The sequence below is a fragment of the Sardina pilchardus genome, chromosome 1 (assembly GCF_963854185.1).
Source record: "Sardina pilchardus chromosome 1, fSarPil1.1, whole genome shotgun sequence".
Taxonomy (NCBI): domain Eukaryota; kingdom Metazoa; phylum Chordata; class Actinopteri; order Clupeiformes; family Clupeidae; genus Sardina; species Sardina pilchardus.
In genome coordinates, this window is record NC_084994.1 from 49,602,730 (window position 1) to 49,616,133 (window position 13,404).

Sequence of the window (13,404 nt, forward strand, 5' to 3'; positions counted from 1 at the left end):
TACATGTTTTTGCACCAAGTGAACTTGGACAATTACCCCGGCACACCGGTTGAATATCACTGAGCTAAGGTTTACACAGTAAACACAGCACCGGTAATGAACAGACAGCTGGTGTTTGTCAGCCATTTCATGAGGTTTTCTCATTATATGGCTGACAAACATCCTTTGGGAACCTTAGGAAATGAAATGATAGCGAGGAGCAAACACATGCATGAAGATAAAGTAAGATTTTCAATTTTCTGCAGTTTTCTATACATGTTTTAAAACCAAATATAGCCCGAATAAGTGTATTAAAGACAGATAGTCCTCATCACCTTCTCTTTTTCTTAATTCTTCAACACAACCTTGATAACCCACATCATTATAAGACAAAGCATTTTATGTGGCCTCACCATTACTTTGATTTGCATTTAATTGGGAAAAAAGTACCAATGCAAAATGACAGTCTCAAACATTTCATCAAAAGGGTGGCAAATTTATTCACAGATAAACAAATAAAGGACAACTTTACAAAAAGAAAACAAAAAAACACACCCCACGGACAGACAATATCTACAACAACCATGAGGACAAAAATACTGACGAATGCGGATTCCAAAAAGGCTAAGGCCGACGCCCACTGAATGGCGCTGATCTAGCACAAGCAGGAAAATGTGAACACTCAGTCTGCACTAGAACCAAGACACCAGGTCACATCCAGCACTGGAGTCAACATCTGTGTACGTACGCATACACAAACAAATGGAATACGTTTACGTCACCCTGTAACAGTAAAGCACAATTGCACGTTATGTGTGATGGGATTTGGCTATGACCCATTCACAACCTCAAGGGAGAAGGCAATGAAAGAGAATGACACCAGGCTCCGTCCAGTTGTTGGGCACCTCCTGCTAGTCTTGACTGTCACCAAGTTAGAAAATTGCCCATCTTGAAATGCGAGTAGCCAAATTTACTACTCCGTACTCCTGAAGGACAGTCCCTGGAAAGGAGCTTTTCACTTGGAAGTGCTCCAGGCAAGCTAGGAATGGCATGCTCTGACTGAGCGTGAGGAGTTAACCTACCCGCCACCAAGAAGCAGACTTCAGGATCACCACCAAGAAGCAGACTTCAGGATCGCCACCAAGAAGCAGACTTCAGGATCGCCACCAAGAAGCAGACTTCAGGATCGCCACCAAGAAGCAGACTTCAGGATCGCCACCAAGAAGCAGACTTCCGGATCACCACCAAGAAGCAGACTTCAGGATCGCCACCAAGATGCAGACTTCCGGATCGCCACCAAGAAGCAGACTTCCGGATCACCACCAAGAAGCAGACTTCAGGATCACCACCAAGAAGCAGACTTCCGGATCGCTACCAAGAGGCAGACTTCCGGATCGCCACCAAGAGGCAGACTTCCGGTTCTGGATTGGCACCAAGAGGCAGACTTCCGGATTGCTAAAACTCAATAGATGACGCCAGCCATCTTTTCAGTGCTTTTACAAAGATAAGGCTCACGTCGCATGTCCAACATGTTCCCTTCTCCTCCTCCAGTGTTTTGAACGGAACGGTCTATATAGGGATGACAACCACGGTGATGAGGGACGTCCCACAACACAACAATTCACATCACAAAGCACCAGCCACATCCAAATTGTACATGAGAGCGGTACAATGGTGTTTCCTTGGATCAATTTTGAGGAGGAATGGGTTGGACAGGTAAAAACTCCCTTGCAGTTGCAAGGATGGAAGTGCAATGAAACTCAATGACAAAGGCAGAAACTGGTTATTATGGGACAACTAGGTAAAGCACAGGACTGTTGGATTCAAAAGAAAATGGCACCACTAGTTACTGAAATGGTTTAGTTATCTGGATCCACACTGCAAAAAAAACAACAACAAAATAAACTTTAAAAATTCCTTAAAATCCTTAAACATCTTCAGTATGTTCCAAGTTCACGCCTATTGTCAGCAAAGAATTTAGCAATCTGTACCACATAGCACTGCAACAAGTAGAGATTCCAGTTACATTAATCATACATGTGCCATAAGTTGTTAGCATTTAATCTTGACTGTTGATTGTCTGAGCTTGTGTGTTCTTCTGTCTCAACCACACCTCTCCCTCTGGGTCGTCTGCATCCATTAGAGAGAGAAGTGCTTATCTGAGACACATTTCTAAGAGCGACAGGTTGGTAAGGTGTGGTGTCTGGGATCAGGGCACGCAGTTCTTTAAATGGCCGGCAACACAGGACTAGACACCGAATAAATTCTCCTGGGAGTGTCGTCTTGCATGACGGCCTCACCAGAGTCAGATCAGATGGACGCTAAGGAATGTCACCGTGGGTTACGTGTGGCTGGGGTCTTCTACACAACATGAACACTACACAAGCACAAACACACACCACACACACACACACACACACTCATGTTGAAAATGATCTCAACACAATGACGGTAGACACGGCACTCACCTTCATCAAACTCATACACAATTGTCCTTCCAGAGTGAAAAAATATAGATTTTTTGCACTTACACATCAAGCATAAATACTCTCTCTCTCTCTCTCTCTCTCTCTCTCCATACAAACACACCCCTTCTCCATCCCACCACTCAGTTCTGTATAAAATCCAATCTGCACACCACACTTCCCAGTGCAGTCCAGCGAGACCTCAGGACTTGAGCCCCATCCGTGCCATCAGCTGCTCGTACACAGTCCAGGCCATGGCGGCCATCAGGGTCCGCCTCAGGGAGCGAGGCACTGCGCCCCGGAAGAACCCACTCAGGCCATGCTCCTGAGAGGGAGGGAGAGAGGGAGGGAGAGAGGGAGGGGGAGAGAGAGAGAGAGAGAGAGAGAGAGAGAGAGATCCATGATAATTTATCGCCATTATTGCAGGGGGAAAGATTTTGTTTTTGAGGTAAAAGAACCCTAAACAACTCTCTCCTGACCTACTAAAATGAACGTTGGGGCAATTTATTCAAAATGTTGTGTTTTATAATGTGTTTTGTATCATAATTCAGTCAGACTAGAAGTATATTCATTATCAAGTCAACAAAAAATAGACTGCAATTACACTTGTAGCACATGCGGAAACATGAGCACATTACCCCCATCCTCCACTCACTCCACTGGCTTCCGGTCTCCAGCAGGATTGAGTACAAGATTTCCCTCCTCACTCACCAATGCATTTATGGTCATGCCCCCCCTACCTCAAAGAAATAATCAACCCACAAAACACAACACGCTCCCTCCGCTCCACTCACTCAAACCTCCTCCACATACCCAGAACCAGACTTAGGACCATGGGAGACAGGGCTTTCTGTGCTGCTGCCCCTCATCTATGGAATGCCCTCCCTGACACCTTGAGGGCACCACAATCCATTAACTGTTTTAAAAAAGACCTAAAGACATTTCTTTTTAGCAAAGCTTTTGGTCCCTTTTAGATGTTCTTAAACCTTTTTCTTTTTCCTCTTTTTGTTTTCTTTTTAATGAAATTGCTCATCTTATTTTTGTTTTTAACCTGTAGCACTTTGAGATCTCTGATGTAAAGTGCATTATAAATAAAATGTATTATTATTATTATTATTATTTACATTAAACTACATAACAATATACTCAAAAAAATGATCAGTAATATATCAGCAAATATTTTGCATTAAACAAATTGCGTTACTCATTTCATTACCGTGTATATGAAGCGCACCGCATCAGAGGTCCGAGGGTACAGGGCCGGGCTGACCTGCACATGGGTCTTCACCACGTCTGCCGGCTGGGTGGCCAACGATGCCAACACCCCCGCCACCACGCCACAGCCAAAATTCACCAGAGGAGAAAACGCAGACGCCGCCACCTCTGTGGAAGAGAAACAGCACATCAGAGTGAATCCGCGAAACAGAGCGAGAGAGAGAGAGAAACAGACAGAGAGAGAGAGTAACAGACAGAGAGAGCGAGAGAGAGAGAAACAGACAGAGAGAGAGAGAGAGAGCAGGGTACAACAGAAGAGGCCGAATGAGAGGTGACAGACATGGGTAGCCTCTGACGTGTCCTTAAGTTAACCTACAGACACCCTCTTTACGTAATTTGTTTGTGCCTGCTCAGTGAATGCAGACAGGCAAATCCGAGAGTGCTTTGCTAGCCATGACAGTGTGGCCACCTCCAGGAAGCAGAGCTGATAATGATGGTCCTGCTGCCATTGATGATGCTAATATTGGACTTACGCAACACTTAAGCCTCTTAGCACGCCTGTGGTGGCTTTTGTAAGGAAACGAGGCAACATTCTCCCACTGCGCCACAAATCAACCTTAAAAGATCAGTTCACGCACACATTTTCTCAGCATTTTTCACTGTCCCCGATTTCTGTTTCTGGCTACAGCTGATGGGTGTTGACGTGCCATTTACAGAAAGAAAAAGACCCATAAGGTACTATGGAGGTAGTGCTAGGCGATACGACCAAAAATGAGAATCAAATTTTTGTTACTTTTTTTTTTTTGACCGTTTCACAGTATATCACGGTATTGTTAATTTAGCATGACTAGCCCTCTATGGGTCTGTATTTCATTCTACAGTTAGAGGCAAATAGAATTCACATTTGATCACGAATAAAGCTTTCGGTATACAAACACTTTCTTCACATACTAGTGATTTATAAAAACATATACAAATATTTTTGCTTCATTATATCTCTGAATACTGTATTTATTCATGACAGCACACATTATGGAGATATTACTGATATTATTTCATTAGGCCTACACTGTGTAGTATGATGTGTCCCTGCCAATGATCCGACTGAAGACCCGTTTTCCTGAAAATCTGCAACAATTCTACATGATCTCCGTGTTTGCTGTAGTTTCAAACTAACACTTTCAAATGTTCATTAAGGGTCTGTCCTGTGCCCACTCTTGATCATGTACACAAGAAATATCATGCCCGTTTTCAAACTCACGCAAGCCTGACCGCAAAATGCTACCGCTTCTCCTGACTCGAGATGATTCTCCGCTGCTGTGTTTGTGTATCAATTTATTTAGTTGATGTCAGTTCGTAATATTTGCATAGCAGAGTTACTGCTTGGCCTCGTAAGCACACGTTACCAACCCAACATTATATCCGAAAGGTCGGTATGTGAAAATTCCACATACGGACGCATTTTTATCTAAAACTCGCAAGCTGACCATCTGAAAGCTAATCGACTTAGCACTTACAGTACAACAGCATAGTTGAAAAAATCAAAATCAAAATCAAAATACCCTAACCTTCGAATAAGCTGTGCATCTGCCAGATCTAACGTTTTACACACACACACACCCAGTCACACCCACACGTACCCGGTGGGAGAGACCTCTTGGCCTGGCTGTAGAACATGACGTAGATGCCAGAGAAAGGGGCGTCTCTGAGGAGGGTGGCGGTCAGGCCGGAGAACAGAGCCCTGGGGCCCTCCGTCTCACACACGTTGCGCAGCGCCCCAAAAACACTCACGTAGTTATAGCGCCCACTCTGGAACAAACACACACAGACACACAAACACACAACTTGAGCATCAACTCACATTGAGTACCATAGAACAACCTTTTGAAGCTTAACCAGCCATCTGTCCACGCAATGCCATACATCATGAATCGTCTCTCCATACAACTTTCATCGCACGCACGCGCGCACACACACACACACACACACACACACACACACACGCACGCACGCACGCACGCACGCACCTCAAAGCGGGTCTTGATGACTGTGACGGGCAGCATGGCCACCCCTGCCACACAGCGGGCGCCGCCCCCCAGCAGCACGGCCTCTCCGGCGTTTGGCGCGCGGTCCAGGAAGTAGTGCTGCTTGAGCGAGTAGAATGTGCTGAAGTAGATGCCCACGCCGGGGATGCAGCGCATGAAGGACTGGACAGAGCAGAGCGGAGCGGAGGGAACAGACACAGCGTTATTTTATATGCCGTCTATAGTATTGTATACAGTGTTTCCCATACATTGACTAATCTGTGGTGGGCCACACAATAATGTTCTATGCTGTACTATTTAAATGAGATTAACATCCTGTCATTGAGCTGCACTTTTTACGCATGCAGCCTTTCCTTGCCCCGCAACGCTCTCTCTCTCTCATAACGGACCCACTGCCCCCCCTGTTGTGTAATGTTTTGTACATCTAGCAAAACATTAACAACTGTTGAAGGATTGTTGTTGGCACATAGAAGCATCGCATAGAAGACGACGGGCTAAATTGTAATTAAATCCGCTTAACACCGTGACCAAGGCGCAAATTTGTTCAACATTTCTGCATTCAAGTTCTCTCTGCTAAGGTCTCATCACAACATAGTAAATTGTTGAGACTAAAGTTAAAAAGTTAATAAAGTTAAGTTATACAATCAAGTCGTATCTCTAAGCTAACGTTAGAATACTGTTTGGATGTCGAGCTGAGCATGCTTAGTTACAGCTGCTTGTCAGTTTAGACGAGGTCACTCGTGCTCTATTCAACTTCATTGTTGCCCAAGTCAGATACCACCACAAATTGAATCCAATTCTGTGAGAAACACTGGTGTACAGTATTGTTATTTATTCAGTGCTATATGGTCCTTGTCAACTAACATCACAGCAGCAAATATATAGAACACCTGAATAGTTGAGTTTAACTCACAAATGCTGAAGGAAAGAAACATCCAAAACTGAACAGCCTACCCAATCCATTAATCCTATATTTTGCTTTGTATTTTTTAGACACACATGTTGCAAAACATATTCTCAAATGAAAGCTCATGTGATGCAAAATGCTTGCCACAGTCAGCAATAACTGAACACAATGAACACACCTGGTGTCATTTATTAAACACAACGACTACAAATTGAAGACACTTGTTGCTAATGCGCACAGTGACTGTGGTGTGTGTGTGTGTGGTGTGAATGAAGAAAATAAAAAATAAAAACTTCACACCCTGATCATGTTTTCATGAATACTGTTGTGTGCAATAGATTCTGTTTTTTGCATTGAGTTGTGTTACAGTAGTGTACTTGCAGAATTTTCTGTACTCTTCATATGAAACTCACAACTCTAAATGCCTAATCCTCTGCAGAGATCTAAGAAGATCCGTTACTCTGAAGTTTTTTAAAAATATGCATTGGCAGTTATGAAGCAAAGAACCTTCTCACAAATTGAGCATTGTGTTTTAAATTGTTTTGCTGTGGTGTGTAATGATGTGTATAGTGTTTAAGCTTCGAGCTGCTCTTTTGGTGTGAAAGTTTGAGTTTTGAAGTGAGAAGGTGTGGTTGTGCTTATGTAGCTTTAGAAAAGGGTATTGTGTTTAGACATTGGGGAACATGGAGGAAACGTTTGTGAAATGTGTTTTAGCATTTGAGAAAAACTGTAATAGGGCCAATGGCACTTCTATGCACTCTGAGCAGGTCTTATCGCTTGTAAAATAGCGATAGGAAGTCGTCCCCCCCATCCCCCATTACAATAAATAATGATTAACTTATAAGCTTCCAAGCTTGGGCTGACATGTGAAATAAATTTGTTTTTGTTCCCACACACCTATCAAAATGGCATATTTTTCCACCATATTTTTGTGTGTTTCCCCCTATGCGGAGTTCCATGTATAGCACACTGCCTGTGTTTGCACTCCTGTCTCTGTGTGCTGTTGACGCATGCAGCTCTATTCTGCTCCTGTGGGCAGCCAAGTGAAAAGAATGACACGCCATCTCACTGATGCCACACAGTGGTAGTCTGTATGCATTGGCCATAGGACATTAAAAAACCCTGTCACATGATGCTAATGATGCAGACTACAGGCATCAGACTACATCACTCAGTCTCATGCTTTCATTTGAAGCTTTGTGAGTGCAACCAAGAGCAAGTGTGTGACAGTAACCCATAATGCTGTGAGTTGATGTTGCTGATTGACATGAGTGCGGTGCGGTGCGGTGTGGTGACATGGCAGCGCTGGTGTGGGTGTGTGTGGTCCTCACCGGAGAGACGCCCTTCCACAGCCCCAGCAGCCGCTCGGTGCGGATGACATTGAGGAACACTGTCGCCATGCCGACCCTGGGAGCCCTGCGGAGAGCGAGCGAGAGAGAGAGCAGAGCTGCTCACACACACAACCAACACAGAACACTAAACTCAACACCACCAACAGACAGGAAGACAGACAGACAGACAGACAGACAGACACATACCTTGGCCCTTGCCCACCATCACGACACAGCAATTCTACTCAATACATTGCAGTTCCACATCACAATGTCAAATGAATACATGAAGAGGAAGAAGAAAAAAGACCAAAGAAGGAGTTCTGTATTTATTCACAGAATAAATACATTAGAAAATGAGTGCCACCCCAAGGACACAAGTGACGCTGGCAAGTCAAATTGGCAAATGAGTTTTGAATATGAATTGTGGAATTTAATATTTTAGTAAAACTATCTAGATTTAGCAACAGCATAACGATGCATCGCAAAAATAAAGCCCTATTCGCACGGGATTAGTATTACCTGTGGACCTTTGGTGATTTGTGATAATTGCGGAGGATGCCTGAGATCTTAGTCCCGTGCGAATGTGCCATGTCCGTAATTTGTAAAGTAAAAATTCTGCTGCAAATTACCTACTGTATTTCGCCAAACACAGACGTCCGGTGATAATACTAATCCCGTGCGAATCTGCATCTCAGTGATTGCTATTGCAATTGCATATCTTTTCTACTTTCTGCGTTGTTTTCGGACGTTAGGATACGACATATCCGGGTGTAATGTCAGTGAAAATAGAGTAATTAACAGACTTTGCTTATCCCGTGTGAATGCGCTGCAAGTAACACAGAGGTGGGGCGATAATTTGAAAATGACCAGAGGTCCACAGGTAATACTAATCCCGTGCGAATAGGGCTTTAGTTGTAAAACATTCTGTAGTGCCATATCGATGTTTTGTTTTAGCCCTAATCTACATTTAACTACGATCGCAAATGACAGTAATGACACCTCCGCGCTGAGAGACAAAAGGAGTGGGACTGAGAAAGGTAAAATAACAGCCTTCTCTTCCAGAGCAGCGCCAAAGGCAGCCCACATGCCTTTTAGAGCAAAGCTCTCCAAAGTCTTTTTACAGACTGTGCATTCACAGCCTCTTAACCCAAATGCAGAGTACCGCAAAACGATAATGGTTCCCTACAAAACACAGACACACACACACACACACACACACACACCTTGTAGAACGACACTGAAGTCAGTCATGTGAGTCTGCTACATACAACACGCTCACAGCAAACAAACGGTCACACTCGATTAGCCCACGAGGACGTGAGACGTAAATGTAGGTCAAGCAGCTCTGGGCCAGAGCCGGTCCAAAGAGGAGAGGAGAGAGGAGGGGACAGGAGAGGACGGGGGGGGAGGGCACCGGGACCGGAAGAGAGAGGGGGAAAAACGAGGAAAAGGCCAGGAGAGAAGGTGAAATGGCGAGTGGAGTAGAGAGGAGAATGGCGGCTCACCCGGGGGCCATGTTGTTCTGAAGCGTCTGCAGGCGCGTCTTCACCAGGTCCAGCGGCTGGAAGAGCAGCGTGGAGCAGGTGCCACTCAGGGAGCCGCACATGAAGGCTTTCAGCGCCGGGTGGGCCTGGGGGGAGAGAGAGAGACAGACACAGAGAGACAGAGAGAGAGAGAGAGAGAGAGAGAGAGAGAGAGACACAGAGAGACAGAGAGAGAGAGAGAGAGAGACAGACAGAGAGAGAGAGAGAGGGATGTGAGGTGTGGAGGATACTGATGGTGCATCACTGAAAATGATCTGCTTTAGGGTAACGCCGACGAATGACACGACACAAAAATGATATACTGCAGCCACCACTACAGACATTATCACACATCATATAGGATTCTTAACACACACACACACACACACACACACACACACACACACACACACACACACACACACACACACACACACACACACACACACACACACACACACACACACACACACACACACACACACACACACACACACACACACACACACACACACACACACACACACACACACACACACACACACACACACACGTGTCAATCGAAATACAAATTGACATACATGTGAAGCATTCAGAAAAACGACATGAAATTTGGAGTGTGCCGGCAACAGGATTTCAGACAACTGTGCCTCTAATACTGCGAGATAAGAGGGGGCAATTTGCATAATTACAGATGGAAAACGCTGAAACCCAGCACCAACCACCAGCAAACACATACTATCAAACACACACGCACATAAAACCTCATCATACAGTATGATGAAGATGGAGACAGACAGAGGAAACACACAGAGCAAAGCTGTCAAAGCGTATTCATCCTTAGTATTACTTATACGCTTCATGGAGACGCACGCCATCATCACATACTGCCACACGGACACACGACAAGACATGGACGGACACACGGACATCCAAACCCACCAAAACCCACCATGGATATCCAATGGAAACATCTGGATAGGGACCGATGTGCCATGGAATCACGACGCGTGCACCCAGAGCACACACCAGTGCGTAGGTGCATCACGCACGCACCACACACAATACACGCATGCCACAGAAGGGGTGACAACGAGATCTGTTGGCTTGCCGCTGGCTAGCTGGCCTACCTTTCCCGGGCCGCCGCTGGCTTTGGCTGGAGAGTCCTGTTTCTCCTGCATTTCTCCCTGTTACACCTCTGTCCCTCTCTGCAGCTACAGACAACATGTTACAGTGGGAGCCTCCATCTCTCCCCCCTTCCCGGTCTCTCTCTGCCCAACACACAATGCCTATCTCTTCCCCCTCCCTCCCTCCATGCCTCCCTCCATCCCTCCCTCCCTCGCACTCCCCCTCGCGCTCTTTCTTTGCCACAGCAAGCAGCTTAATCCATGAGCCTCAGTGCTTTTCTCTCTCTCTCAGACTCGCTTACACTTGTACACTGCTTTCCGCTGATTTGCTCTCTACCAGAGAGGGTTTTTTAATGTCATGAGTCATGCAGTTGCTCTTGCAGTTGCTTCTAGCCTATGCGTTTAAGAGAGAGTGTACATGTGTGCTTTTTCTATGTGACAAATCAGGACTGCATATGGGTCAGTATTTTGAATCTGAGGCTGTGTGAAATGCAGTGAGGATGATAATGACTTGCAAATCTAAAACCACCTCCAGTGTAAAACTAGGTTAGGTATTGTCCTCCAGCCACAGTGATCATGCTGTCAGTTAGTGACGCTCGTACTGAGCGCTTGCCATTTACCCAATGGGGTCTGCTTCTCCTAGCTTGGTACCCACAACTTGTTCCCTCTTCAGCTGCTCCAATTTACTCATTCTCTCTACCCCACCTTTTAAATGGAAATCCATGGCAACGGCCAATTATCTCAAGACCAATCAGACACTGAGAATAATGGGGGTCTTACCCCCAAAGTCCCACCCTCGTTTGCTATGTCCGTGGGGATTTAAGGTGGTCTGAAGTGATAAGAGCCCCTGAGTGCGAACATCAAACCTCCATATCATTCTGGAGTGGGAATTTAACCCTAATCAAAACAATGGAGGAGTAAGGCATCAACCAAGTCCAATTGCAATACTAACTTAAACACCATGTTACAATGCAACTGAAATACCAACTGAAACAGACAAAACATGTAGTAGAACTTCTGAGCTTCTTACATTTAGTCTACATCAGACGTTAGACTAAAGTGAACTCACCAAAGCCATCTCCATTCTGGAGGGAGGGGATGCAGCTGCTGAAGCCTGCAGAATGGGTGCTGATTCCTCTATCTCTTTCGCCGTCGTGATGACTGATGTGGACTACACTTAACAACTATTGCAACAACAAAAAAACAAAATGTACAATAAAGGATACGGTAATTGCAACAACCTTGCCAACTGACCTTCCGTGTCTTTTCAGAGACCACGCGTTCTGACAAAACAAAATCTGTTTGCTAAGGTATACCAAATGTATTTGATTCTTATAAAGATAGTGCTTACATATTACATAAAAAAGGTTAGTCTCACAACGTGCCAGACTGCCGGTATTTCAATGTAGATGTGCAATGTCATCCATGCAATAGGCAATCAGAGAACCATAACGTTAAGTTAGAACATGAAATTATCAGATATATCAGCAAAAACTTAACGAGAGCCACATTTAGAGCCACACAGGGCAAGCTCCTCAACGTAGACACTATTTACCTGTATGACCACACAGCAATCTGACTTGAGGTGACAAGAGCTAGCTACCCATCCTCACGTTTACAGTAATTTGTCTACCCACAAATGGCAACAGTAACTTAAAGTGTCAACCCTTACAACTTCCAATCTGTTGAGGTTGGGTGACGCATGCAGGACTAGCAGTACTATAACATTGACATAAGTAACGTTAACTTACTTCTTATGGTCGCCAATTAAGTACCGACTCTGTCAGTATGAGGAGGCAAGAGCATCATGCTGGTAGCAGAGTGGTAGCCTGCTAGCTATCCAAGCTAGTTTGACGGTGCGGCAGCTGAAATGGTGCTAGCTAGCTAGCGATAGCGCTGTTTCAGTTAGTAATGCTGCCTATGTTGCATACTTTGTCATACCTACGTACACATTAAAGGCGTATAGCAAGTTGTAGCATATTGTTTAACCTATCGGTGTTGTGAAGTTACAATGCAATTCGTTTGGTGTCTATTTAGTTAACTGAACTAACAGTTAAGTGTCGCTTATGGTGCTATTGTAGCGACAGCTAAGCTAACAGTTGCTTAACGTCAGCGAAATAGCTAGAAGCTAGCTACTAGTAACGTAAACGTTAACGGTCTAGTGTGTTTAGTTTTGGCGAAATGTTTGGGACCTCGTTTAATAATTTGCTGTTAAGATTAGCTGCTAGTTACTTAAATAAAACATGTGAGTATGACTTGAAAGGCGTATTACTGCCAGAAGCAACGTAACGTTGTGCAAGCTCAGCTAACGTTATGCTAAAATAAGTTACGAGTGTAACTTATCAGTCTAACGCATTGGTAAAAGATATCTTATTAGCAAACTTTAACAAACTAACATTAGTTCACAAGCCTCATCGCACCCAAACGACAGCGAGTGGTAAATGCATTCACAACTAGCTAACGTTACACGATTGGTTAGCTGGCTTCACCGCTCATCTGCCGCAGACCAGGGTCAGCAAACACCGGTATGATCTGTCAAGCCTGCAGTGCTTACGTCGACCCCTACTAAACTTTTACGTCGACCTTGGCCACTCCTTTCTTTCCAGCCCACCAAAATGTCTGCAAACCGGTTTCTGCCAGGTTTCAGCAGCCTATCTCACTCCAGCAGAAGTGTGCATGAGTATGCAGTGTGCAAGCAGAGAGACACATAAAAGGACTTTGGTGCAAGTGACTCACTGGCGTAACGATCCAAGGCTAGAATTTTCGAACACAGAGCCCTCTGCTGGTAATTTCTTAGTTGTGCATTTCG

General features: G+C 44.8%; 1 protein-coding gene across 2 annotated transcripts; it reads right to left on the reverse strand.

Moving 5' to 3' along the window:
• Window positions 1–454: 454 nt before the first annotated feature.
• On the reverse strand, window positions 455–13,197 carry slc25a38b (solute carrier family 25 member 38b). 2 transcript variants are annotated; one of them, XM_062548043.1, is made up of 8 exons: window positions 12,347–13,197; window positions 11,665–11,779; window positions 9,451–9,575; window positions 7,943–8,027; window positions 5,687–5,866; window positions 5,300–5,468; window positions 3,661–3,827; window positions 455–2,769 (listed from the first exon to the last, which is right to left on the reverse strand). In XM_062548043.1, exons 2-8 carry the CDS (start codon window positions 11,677–11,679, stop codon window positions 2,647–2,649), a joined length of 864 nt encoding a protein of 287 aa, XP_062404027.1. In that variant the 5' UTR covers window positions 11,680–11,779; window positions 12,347–13,197; the 3' UTR covers window positions 455–2,646. The 2 variants fall into 2 exon arrangements, with proteins under 2 accessions (XP_062404027.1, XP_062404018.1); XM_062548034.1 differs by lacking the exon at window positions 12,347–13,197 and adding an exon at window positions 10,599–10,682 and having other exon boundaries at window positions 11,665–11,771.
• Between the last annotated feature and the right edge of the window lie 207 nt (window positions 13,198–13,404).